At 40.8% G+C, this 12,888-nt stretch overlaps 1 protein-coding gene across 1 annotated transcript; it reads left to right on the top strand.

The window, feature by feature from the left end:
• Positions 1–3,627: 3,627 nt before the first annotated feature.
• On the top strand, positions 3,628–6,139 carry Archease (protein archease). The gene is made up of 2 exons (XM_053799676.2): positions 3,628–3,766; positions 5,600–6,139. The coding sequence occupies exons 1-2, from the start codon at positions 3,764–3,766 to the stop codon at positions 6,065–6,067; spliced, it is 471 nt and encodes a 156-aa protein (XP_053655651.1). The 5' UTR covers positions 3,628–3,763; the 3' UTR covers positions 6,068–6,139.
• Positions 6,140–12,888: the final 6,749 nt, after the last annotated feature.

Raw genomic sequence — 12,888 nt, 5'->3', positions numbered from 1 at the left:
TCGGGTATTTGGATAGATATAAACATGGGCAGGTATCCCCTGCAAGGCAGGTATAATTATCCCCCTAAGTTAGGTACCCCACCGCCAACACCACCTAACTCACCTACTTTTTACCCTCGCCACCACCTGGTAACCTCGCTGATATGATAATGTCAACACCTGGTACCTGGTACCCCAGGTAAACACAAGTACGTAAAATGTTAGTCATGCCTAGGTACTAGTCTAAATTGTTTGGTATATCCTCTTACCTATTTGATCTTACTATTTGTAGTTGCTGGGGTCGAGTCACAGCTCCTGGCCCCGCCTCTTCACTGGTTTCTGCTAGATCCACTCTCCCTGCTCTAGGAGCTTTATCATACCTCTTCTTAAAGCTATGTATGGATCCTGTGTGTGTGTGTGTGGGTGTATATGTATGCAATTGCAAACAAGATACAAAGATGCAGAACAACCGCAGGGGAGTCGAATGATAGCTCTAGGCCTTTCTTGTTGAAATCAACACGTCATCAGGAGCTTGCAATGTTGCAGAAACGAGTAGGAAGTCCAGGTGGATTAATTTAGAACAATTTCTAGCTGGAAGGAGGCACCAGGCAGGCTAAGCAGCCAATATACAAACGCTGATATGAAACAAACCAGGCCAGTGCGTTAACCACTGGACCAGCTGGCTACAATAAGATTCGGTATTTTATACCATTTTAATGTTCAATCTGTCAGACACTGCAACACAAGGGTATCTTGGTACAGACCACTTCGACAACCTCTACTAGTGAGAACGGCTGGGTTTGAGAGGGACCTGACCTCCCAGCATCTGCGTTCTACTAGTGACCTGTCTCACCTCCTGGCGCTATATAAGGCTCCATCCTGTCACTTCAACTCCATATTGTTTCAGACTATGGAACAATGCTCTTCTCCAGACTGAGGGACTGACCACCTCAAGATTTTAAGGGTGATGGACTGATTACATCGTCTTCAAGTCTCTTCTGCTTCTATCAACTTTTCTGTACTCGACTGAAGAAGCCTACTGTGTAGGCGAAACGTTTCGAAATAAAGATACCTAACTGTTGCATATGTGTCTTACATAACAAGATTCATTCAACTAGGTAAGTTTACGCACCATAGGGAGGTTAGCATAAGCCACCACTGTGACCACAAATGCAAGTTTTTACAGATGAATCCTGCTGTATAGCCCTTGTGGCTTAGCGCTTATTTTTTATAATAATAATAATAATATAGATGAATCCCACACCCAACATAACTGAGAACTTGGTTACAGCCTTGGCGTACTAGATGAAGTTTTTTTTTTTTTTTTTTGCCACTTTCTAGTTGGTGCGGTGTCTTTGTTATGCATCAAATGGCCACCCTGTGGGTGATGGTTCAAACATTACAGTGGTACACAATGGCTCTAGGAATTTGGACACAAAGTTTTGTTAGCTAAGCAAGTTAGAGTTTTAAATATTCAATATCATGCTAGCAGTGAGAGGGTTCAGGCAGCCGCCTCAATACCGTGTCAACCCTTCCACCGAACCAGCTTTTCTACCTAGTGAACCCTTCCACCCAACTAACCTCTACTGTATAACCCTTTCCACCCAGCTAACATCTCTACAAAACAAACCCTTCCACCCAGCTAACCTCTCTACAAAACAAACCCTTCCACCCAACTAACCTCTACTGTATAACCCTTTCCACCCAGTTAACCTCTCTACAAAACAAACCCTTCCACCCAGCTAACCTCTCTACAAAACAAACCCTTCCACCCAACTAACCTCTACTGTATAACCCTTTCCACCCAGTTAACCTCTCTACAAAACAAACCCTTCCACCCAGCTAACCTCTCTACAAAACAAACCCTTCCACCCAACTAACCTCTACTGTATAACCCTTTCCACCCAGCTAACCTCTCTACAAAACAAACCCTTCCACCCAACTAATCTCTCTACAAAACAAACCCTTCCACCCAACTAACCTCTCTACCGAGTAAGCCCTTTCACCCAACAGACCATTCCATTTAACAAATCCTTAGACCCGACCGTCCTTGTACCATAGTCCTTAAAAACAGCAACAATATTACATTGTACACTTGAGAGGTTGAGTTACTTACCTGTTTCAAGTTTTAAGATTTAAATAAGATGTCACAAGGACCACAATGAAAATAAGTCAATTTAAAGAACAATACCGTGACTGGAACAATACACAAATAACCCGCACATAGTAGAGAGGAACTTAGGAACATAAGAATGGAGGAACACGGCAGAATGCCTACTGGCCCATACAAGGCAGGTGGCCTGGTGGTTAAAGCTCCCGCTTCACACACGGAGGGTCCGGGTTCGAATCCCGGCGGGTGGAAACATTCCGACACGTTTCCTTACACCTGTTGTCCTGTTCACCTAGCAGCAAATAGGTACCTGGGTGTTAGTCGACTGGTGTGGGTGGCATCCTGGGGGACAAGATTAAGGACCTCAATGGAAATAAGTTAGACAGTCCTCGATGACGCACTGACTTTCTTGGGTTATCCTGGGTGGCTAACCCTCCGGGGTTAAAAATCCGAACGAAATCTTATCTTATCTTATCTTATCTTGGACCATTTACAAATCACACTGTGACTATAAAACTAAGTATTGGCCAGAGACAGTCAATATTTATCTTATTAAACGCGTGGCAAAGCTTGATAATATAATGATAATTAGATGCATGTGAAACACTTAGGTATCTCTAGTGTGGAAACGTTTCACCACACAGTGGCTTCATCAGTCCAATACAAAGAAGAATGTTAGGTAAGACACATATGCAACAGTTAGGTATCTTTATTTCGAAACGTTTCGCCTACACAGTAGGCTTCTTCAGTCGAGTACAGAAAAGTTGATAGAAGCAGAAGATACTTGAAGACGATGTTGCATATGTGTCTTACCTAACAATCTGTCGGTATTTTATACCATTTTAATGTTCATTCTGTCAGACACTGCAACACAAGGGTATCTTGGTACAGACCATCAACTTCGACAACCTCTACTAGTGAGAACGGCTGGGTTTGAGAGGGACCTGCCCTCCCAAAGCAACCAACGTCTCACCTCCTGGCACTATATAAGGCCCCATTCTGTCACTTCAACTTCATATTGTTTCATACTATGGAACAATGCTCTTCTCCAGACTGAGGGACTGACCACCTCAAAACTTTAAGGGTGATGGACTGATTACATCGTCTTCAAGTATCTTCTGCTTCTATCAACTTTTCTGTACTCGACTGAAGAAGCCTACTGTGTAGGCGAAACGTTTCGAAATAAAGATACCTAACTGTTGCATATGTGTCTTACCTAACAATCTGTCGGTATTTTATACCATTTTAATGTTCACAAAGAAGAATGTTGAAGATTAGAGGAAGATTGAGGCAATCAGTCCCAACTGGTCGGTTCTCCGAACTATCTATCTAAATAATTTACTATAATCAATCTCACATAGACCTCTTATGACCTCTGAAATAATTGTTTAGTGCTACAGCTCATAGGATGAGTTGAAATATACAACAAATTAGCGTTTATAATAATTTTATTCGTTAAAAACAGCGCAGAAGGAGCGAAATAACGTGAAAAAATTTAGTAGTTTATACGGCGGCAGGTGTCAGTGGCCCTATATACCAACAACAATAACAACAGCATGGTCGATATACCACGTTATTTATCCTGAAAATAACCCTTGTAGAGGCTGTAGATCTTCAAGTACAGTGTTGCTACGATACTAGAAGTAGTTATCGTAGTCCAGGATAGTACTAGCAATGGTTAGTAGAGTACCCCTACGGGTGTACTACTTACTACCGCCCCGGTGGGTAAAGCTCCCGCTTCACACACGGAGGGCCCGGGTTCGATTCCCGGGAGGGTGGAAACATTTCGACACGTTTCCTTACACCTGTTGTCCTGTTCACCTAGCAGCAAATAGGTACCTGGGTGTTAGTCGACTGGTGTGAGTCGCATCCTGGGGGACAAGATTAAGGACCACAATGGAAATAAGTTAGACAGTCCTCGATGACGCACTGACTTTCTTGGGTTATCCTGGGTGGCTAACCCTCCGGGGTTAAAAATCCCAACGAAATCTTATCTTATCTTACTTCTACTACTACTTACTACTGCTACTACTACTACTTACTACCTTCATCCACCACCACCACCACCACCACCACCACCACCACTTCATACCACCACCACCACCACCACCACCACCACCTCACCACCACCACCACCTTCACTCACCCTCACCTACCACCACCACCACCACCACCCTATCACCACCACCACCACCACCTCCACCACTCACCACCACCACCACCACCACCACCACCTACCTCCACTTACCACCACCCACTCACCACCACCACCACCACCGCCACCACTTCACCACCACCACCACCTACCACCACCTACCTACCTCACCACCACTTCACCTCACCACCACACTCACCACCACCACTCATCATCCACCACCACCACCACCACCACCTACCACCACCACCACCACTCACCACCACCACCACCACCACCACCACCACCACCCCACCACCACCACCACCACCACCACCACCACCACCACCACCCCTCTACAACACCCAACCCCCACCACCACCACCACCACGCTACAACACCCAACCACCACCACCACTGCGGATATTTTTTCCCACAGTTTCAGTTGTCCGCAGTTTACTCTGGCCCAAAAATAACCCTTAATTTTGGTTAATAATGACCCCAGAGTGGAAAACTATTGATGGTGACACATCTTCAGAACCTAAGAGAAGTTGTGAAATGTTTTCTATCAGTTAAAAAGTGCTACTTCTCCATCTATTGTGCCTAATTTATCAAACTTTATCAAACTTAGCGATGCACTCATTTACCGACGCCTCGGACTTACAACGAGCACTCTAACCAGTATTTATGCCTAAACAATGTATATTAGAGCTGATTTCCTCAATTCTGTTTATTACAATATACAGAACACTACTGTATAAACATTTAAAAATATACCAGAAATGTTATAAATGGTACAAAGGTGACATTAAAACAATATCAAAGATGGTTGACACAAACTCACTACCATTATAGTATGATCCTCACTTAGCGATGAATTCGTTTAATGATGTGGTCTCAGGAATGGAACTCTTGTTAAGTGAGGAGAGGCTGTATATAGGATTCGCTCCGGAATGTATCACCCGGGGATATGAGGTAACTACTGTAATTGAAATAATGTGGATTTCAATGTAGTGCCAAATTAATTAATGCTAGTTTCCCCCAAACTTCTCAAACCTTGTACAAAGATTACATATACATAATGCAAAAAGTACAAATTTAAATAATGTGACCATTCCATGGGATCCATTATTCACACTAATTGAGACCTGGCTATGTACTGTTATTTTTTATTTTTCATTGTGGATATTTTTATTTGTTTGGTTTATTAAACCGGAGGATTAGTAATACAAGTGAACGTATTGAAGTCAGGATGTCACCAAGAATTACTTGGCTTACTGCCAGTAATATCCTTTAACAAATTAGAAAATAAAATGTGGGTCGTAAATTGTTCCACCTACATTTTAGTAATTTTTTTAATATTTATGTTTTTACAGGAAGAAGCAGTGGAGCTTACCCCTGAAGAGCTAGAGCTTCCTCCCTGCAAGTACGAATACCTCGACCATCCTGCAGACGTTCAGATCCACGCATGGGGTGACAGTCTGAGAGAAGCTTTCGAGCAAGCTGCTGTAGCTCTGTATGGCTACATGACCGAGATTGATAAAGTGGATATTACTGGCCGGCAGGAAATTGAGGCAGATGGACATGACATAGAAAGCCTACTGTACAACTTCCTCGATGAGTGCTTATATGTATTTTCTGCCGAGGAATTTTTCGTAGCACGTAAAGTGGTTGTCACGGAATTCGATAAGGAGGCTTTCAGCATCAAAGCCACATTATATGGAGAAGAATTCAGCCTGGAGAAACACCCGCAGGGTACCGAAGTTAAGGCCATAACCTATGCCAGCATGCAGGTGTACGACAGTGGACAGCAACACGAACTCTTTGTTATTATTGATATCTAACTGTGTAAAAAAAATTACATAACGATTCCTCACAGATTTCGGAAGTTTACCTATGTTTATTTTGATTGTGGGTACAATATTATTTTTTCTTGTTTCCCAATAATTATTTTTTCCAATTTTTAATCAGTACAATAATCATTTACATCAAGCAAAAAAGTACTTAAAATTAATATTTGAAAACAAATCTTAATATAAAAATGGACATAAAAGGTAGCTGTGTATATGTATTTTCTAAATTCTCATCTAATACATCATTTTACGTACTATATAATAATATTTCCATACAAACCGTAAAAGTAGAATACAGTGCCTACATTTTTATGTATTAAAAGTTTTCCCTTTAAAGTCTTCAGTCATATTGGGAACACTGATTCCCTTTAGATCAATTTTTTCTTGTAAAAGTAAATTTTTTTATATGCAATAAATTTGTTCTCATGTGGAAGTTTCTTCCCTTTAGGCCAAGTTACTAAACCTGTGCAAAAAATTTTTCATGTGATATGTATTATCAAAATTTTTTCAAAACATCTTGACAGGTGGCAGATTTACAAACCATATTGACAGGTGGCAGATTTACAAACCATATTGACAGGTGGCAGATTTACAAACCATATTGATAGGCAGAAGATTTACAAAACATTTTAACTGGGGGTAGAGTGATTTATATGTTTCTGCACTGTTGTTAATATATCCAAGTTAGTCAGTGTTAAGTAAAAGGAGAAGTGTACGACTATTGCAGCATTTTACTGTGACAAACTTCCTGGAGAGTGAAACGTTGCCACAAATAAAATGGCGCAATAGTTGCATTTGTGTCTTTTTACCAGACGTATTGTTGGCAATTCTACCGAAAGTTTTTCTTATTACATTTAGTAATATATACAGGAGAAGGGGTTGCTAGCACCTTTCTCCCAGCATTGTAGGTGCCTCTTACGACATGCATGGCTTACTGAGGCAGAAATCATGTACTTAACAATGATTGATGATTGAGTATAGAGGACTTGATTCCTGGAGATGGGAAGTACAGCGCCGGCACTCTGAAGGAGCGGTGTTAAAGTTGCAGTTTTATAACTGTAGTGTAAGTGTGTCTCTGGCAAGACAGTGATGGAGTGAATGATGATGAAAGTTTTCCTTTATCTGGCAACCCTTCCTTGGTGGGAAATGGCTATGTTAATAATAATAAAAATAGAGCTAATTCTCCACCAACCATTGTGCCATATACTCATCAAGGGACAGCCATGGGGCCGGACTGCTCTGTCGTTGTACTGTGTTCTTTCCTTACACACAGTGTTCACCTCCCTCTTTCTCTCCCTCTCACTGAGCATCATGTTATGGGTGGAGTTCTTCTCTTTATCATTTCCTCCCTACCTATTGCAACCCTTTCTTGTAAACTTCATTGATTAATCCTAATGTTTATATGGTGTATCAGTTGACCAACCCCTGGAACCAACCTCAACTCTGGTTAACACAATCTAAGTTTCGGTTATCTAACCTAACCCACCTACTTCTTATCACTGCTACTATTTCAGTACATACATCTTTGTTTCCTTTCTGCAGTATACAAAATGTAGATTACATTTAATAAAATATTGTTAAGCATAAAAGAAAGCTGAATATGAGGATTATATTTGAATATTGGCAGTTTGGAGGGATATGTTGTGTATCTTTATACGTATATGCATCTAAACTGTTGTGTTCTGAGCACCTCTGCAAAAACAGTGATTATGTATTAGTGAGGTGAAAGTGTTGAATGATGATGAAAGTATTTTCTTTTTGGGGATTTTCTTTCTTTTTGGGTCACCCTGCCTCAGTAGGAGACGGCCGACTTGTTAACCCTTAAACGGTCCAAACAGATCGACGTTCAGATTCGTAGTGCTACAAAAGTAGATCTTTTTTTTACATATTTTCAAATATAACAAAAAAAATGTAGATAAAAGTTTTTTTACACATTTTCAAATGTAAAACAAAAAAGAAGATCTACATTTTTTTACATACTTTCAGATGTTGAAAAAACGTATGTATACGTTTGGACTGTTTACGGGTTAAAAAAAAATTGAGGAAATAATAGAGAACTACAGTAGGCCTACTGGCACGTCATGTAAAGTTGAAAGGCTAATAAGTAAGAATAATTGATGGTACAGGATGGCACTGTGTATATAGCATCTTTTTGGTGTTCTACATTTTCGTTGGCTTCAGACTGAGCCATTGTTCATTATGTTCCACCAGCCGGTGATTCACTGATGGATGGAACAATGGCTCAATTGAAAGCAAATGAAAACATGGAACACTAAAAAGAGGTTCTGTATATGTAGGTATCTCCTGCATTTGTCACAATATAACTTGAAGGCCTTATCGTGGTTGTTTACAAAAACGGGAGTGAACAATCACTGCAGTTTGAATAAAATGGTAATTCAGCAGTTTTTTGCTGATTAGTTTGTTGTGTTATTTGTTAATATTTTTTTAATGTTGAACATTCTTACCTTTCCCAATGCCTTGGCAACTATTGTGTGAGATAATGTGTGTATTTGCACTTTTTATTCATCATTGTTTGAGATGAAGTACTATATATTTTGTATACGAACACAAATTAATTTGTAATAAACAGTTGTCAGTGAATAAAAAGAAGGGTGGATGAGAGGCTTGAACCTCGGTCCGTAAATTGACAGTCCGATGCTTGACCGTTTAGGCTAACCCGAGCCTCTGTTTATTCGTTATTGGTTGTGATCACGATTATGAGAAGTCAAAATCATTTTTATTTTATGAGGCATTTACTGTATATTGCTACTACATGTACAGTGGACCCCCGCATAACAATTACCTCCGAATGTGACAGCAATGGTAGACAGCAACCACCCAGGGAAGTACTACCGTCCTGCCAGATGACTGTGAAACAAAAACCTGTAACTGTTTTGCATGATGGTAGGATTGCTGGTTTCTTTTTCTGTCTCATAAACACGCTAAGATAACAGGGATATCTTGCTACTCCTACTTACACTTTGGTCACACTTCACAGACACGCACATGCATATATATATATACATACATCTAGGTTTTTCTCCTTTTTCTAAATAGCTCTTGTTCTTTTTTATTTCTTCTATTGTCCATGGGGAAGTGGAAAAGAATCTTTCCTCCGTAAGCCATGCGTGTCGTATGAGGCGACTAAAATGCCGGGAGCAATGGGCTAGTAACCCCTTCTCCTGTATACAATTACTAAAAAAGAGAAGAAGAAAAACTTTATAAAACTGGGTTGCTTAAATGTGCGTGGATGTAGTGCGGATGACAAGAAACAGATGATTGCTGATGTTATGAATGAAAAGAAGTTGGATGTCCTGGCCCTAAGCCAAACAAAGCTGAAGGGGGTAGGAGAGTTTCAGTGGGGGGAAATAAATGGGATTAAATCTGGAGTATCTGAGAGAGTTAGAGCAAAGGAAGGGGTAGCAGTAATGTTAAATGATCAGTTATGGAAGGAGAAAAGAGAATATGAATGTGTAAATTCAAGAATTATGTGGATTAAAGTAAAGGTTGGATGCGAGAAGTGGGTCATAATAAGCGTGTATGCACCTGGAGAAGAGAGAAATGCAGAGGAGAGAGAGAGATTTTGGGAGATGTTAAGTGAATGTATAGGAGCCTTTGAACCAAGTGAGAGAGTAATTGTGGTAGGGGACTTGAATGCTAAAGTAGGAGAAACTTTTAGAGAGGGTGTGGTAGGTAAGTTTGGGGTGCCAGGTGTAAATGATAATGGGAGCCCTTTGATTGAACTTTGTATAGAAAGGGGTTTAGTTATAGGTAATACATATTTTAAGAAAAAGAGGATAAATAAGTATACACGATATGATGTAGGGCGAAATGACAGTAGTTTGTTGGATTATGTATTGGTAGATAAAAGACTGTTGAGTAGACTTCAGGATGTACATGTTTATAGAGGGGCCACAGATATATCAGATCACTTTCTAGTTGTAGCTACACTGAGAGTAAAAGGTAGATGGGATACAAGGAGAATAGAAGCATCAGGGAAGAGAGAGGTGAAGGTTTATAAACTAAAAGAGGAGGCAATTAGGGTAAGATATAAACAGCTATTGGAGGATAGATGGGCTAATGAGAGCATAGGCAATGGGGTCGAAGAGGTATGGGGTAGGCTTAAAAATGTAGTGTTAGAGTGTTCAGCAGAAGTTTGTGGTTACAGGAAAGTGGGTGCAGGAGGGAAGAGGAGCGATTGGTGGAATGATGATGTAAAGAGAGTAGTAAGGGAGAAAAAGTTAGCATATGAGAAGTTTTTACAAAGTAGAAGTGATGCAAGGAGGGAAGAGTATATGGAGAAAAAGAGAGAAGTTAAGAGAGTGGTGAAGCAATGTAAAAAGAGAGCAAATGAGAGAGTGGGTGAGATGTTATCAACAAATTTTGTTGAAAATAAGAAAAAGTTTTGGAGTGAGATTAACAAGTTAAGAAAGCCTAGAGAACAAATGGATTTGTCAGTTAAAAATAGGAGAGGAGAGTTATTAAATGGAGAGTTAGAGGTATTGGGAAGATGGAAGGAATATTTTGAGGAATTGTTAAATGTTGATGAAGATAGGGAAGCTGTGATTTCGTGTATAGGGCAAGGAGGAATAACATCTTGTAGGAGTGAGGAAGAGCCAGTTGTGAGTGTGGGGGAAGTTCGTGAGGCAGTAGGTAAAATGAAAGGGGGTAAGGCAGCCGGGATTGATGGGATAAAGATAGAAATGTTAAAAGCAGGTGGGGATATAGTTTTGGAGTGGTTGGTGCAATTATTTAATAAATGTATGGAAGAGGGTAAGGTACCTAGGGATTGGCAGAGAGCATGCATAGTTCCTTTGTATAAAGGCAAAGGGGATAAAAGAGAGTGCAAAAATTATAGGGGGATAAGTCTGTTGAGTGTACCTGGTAAAGTGTATGGTAGAGTTATAATTGAAAGAATTAAGAGTAAGACGGAGAATAGGATAGCAGATGAACAAGGAGGCTTTAGGAAAGGTAGGGGGTGTGTGGACCAGGTGTTTACAGTGAAACATATAAGTGAACAGTATTTAGATAAGGCTAAGGAGGTCTTTGTGGCATTTATGGATTTGGAAAAGGCGTATGACAGGGTGGATAGGGGGGCAATGTGGCAGATGTTGCAAGTGTATGGTGTAGGAGGTAGGTTACTGAAAGCAGTAAAGAGTTTTTACGAGGATAGTGAGGCTCAAGTTAGAGTATGTAGGAAAGAGGGAAATTTTTTCCCAGTAAAAGTAGGCCTTAGACAAGGATGTGTGATGTCACCGTGGTTGTTTAATATATTTATAGATGGGGTTGTAAGAGAAGTAAATGCGAGGGTCTTGGCAAGAGGCGTGGAGTTAAAAGATAAAGAATCACACACAAAGTGGGAGTTGTCACAGCTGCTCTTTGCTGATGACACTGTGCTCTTGGGAGATTCTGAAGAGAAGTTGCAGAGATTGGTGGATGAATTTGGTAGGGTGTGCAAAAGAAGAAAATTAAAGGTGAATACAGGAAAGAGTAAGGTTATGAGGATAACAAAAAGATTAGGTGATGAAAGATTGAATATCAGATTGGAGGGAGAGAGTATGGAGGAGGTGAACGTATTCAGATATTTGGGAGTGGACGTGTCAGCGGATGGGTCTATGAAAGATGAGGTGAATCATAGAATTGATGAGGGAAAAAGAGTGAGTGGTGCACTTAGGAGTCTGTGGAGACAAAGAACTTTGTCCTTGGAGGCAAAGAGGGGAATGTATGAGAGTATAGTTTTACCAACGCTCTTATATGGGTGTGAAGCGTGGGTGATGAATGTTGCAGCGAGGAGAAGGCTGGAGGCAGTGGAGATGTCATGTCTGAGGGCAATGTGTGGTGTGAATATAATGCAGAGAATTCGTAGTTTGGAAGTTAGGAGGAGGTGCGGGATTACCAAAACTGTTGTCCAGAGGGCTGAGGAAGGGTTGTTGAGGTGGTTCGGACATGTAGAGAGAATGGAGCGAAACAGAATGACTTCAAGAGTGTATCAGTCTGTAGTGGAAGGAAGGCGGGGTAGGGGTCGGCCTAGGAAGGGTTGGAGGGAGGGGGTAAAGGAGGTTTTGTGTGCGAGGGGCTTGGACTTCCAGCAGGCATGCGTGAGCGTGTTTGATAGGAGTGAATGGAGACAAATGGTTTTTAATACTTGACGTGCTGTTGGAGTGTGAGCAAAGTAACATTTATGAAGGGATTCAGGGAAACCGGCAGGCCGGACTTGAGTCCTGGAGATGGGAAGTACAGTGCCTGCACTCTGAAGGAGGGGTGTTAATGTTGCAGTTTAAAAACTGTAGTGTAAAGCACCCTTCTGGCAAGACAGTGATGGAGTGAATGATGGTGAAAGTTTTTCTTTTTCGGGCCACCCTGCCTTGGTGGGAATCGGCCGGTGTGATAATAAAAAAAAAAAAAAATTGTACGTGTATGTTTGGGGGTCTGAAATGGACTAATCTACTTGACAATATTCCTTATGGGAACAAATTCGGTCAGTACTGGCACCTGAACATACTTCTGGAGTGAAAAAATATCGTTAACCGGGGGTCCACTGTATATGGCTATACAGGCATACCTCATTAATACGGCGCTTGCTTTAGAGCGCTTTGCTAATGCGGCGCTTTTCAATTATATTCATGTTTATTATTTCCAGTGCTTGTCTTGTTCTTAAGATGATTTTGGCAATTTAAAAAAAAAATATTTCTGCATTGATAATGTAAACATGTTTTTAGGCTTTTATATGTACTGACAAGTGAAAAAAAAGACTGATTCGCTTTAAGGTAATATTAGCTTTATGGCGATGGTCAGGAACTTTACCTGCCATA

The sequence above is a fragment of the Cherax quadricarinatus genome, unplaced genomic scaffold (genome assembly GCF_038502225.1).
Source record: "Cherax quadricarinatus isolate ZL_2023a unplaced genomic scaffold, ASM3850222v1 Contig85, whole genome shotgun sequence".
Classification (NCBI taxonomy): Eukaryota; Metazoa; Arthropoda; class Malacostraca; order Decapoda; family Parastacidae; genus Cherax; species Cherax quadricarinatus.
This window is presented reverse-complemented; position numbering and strand designations above follow the sequence as displayed.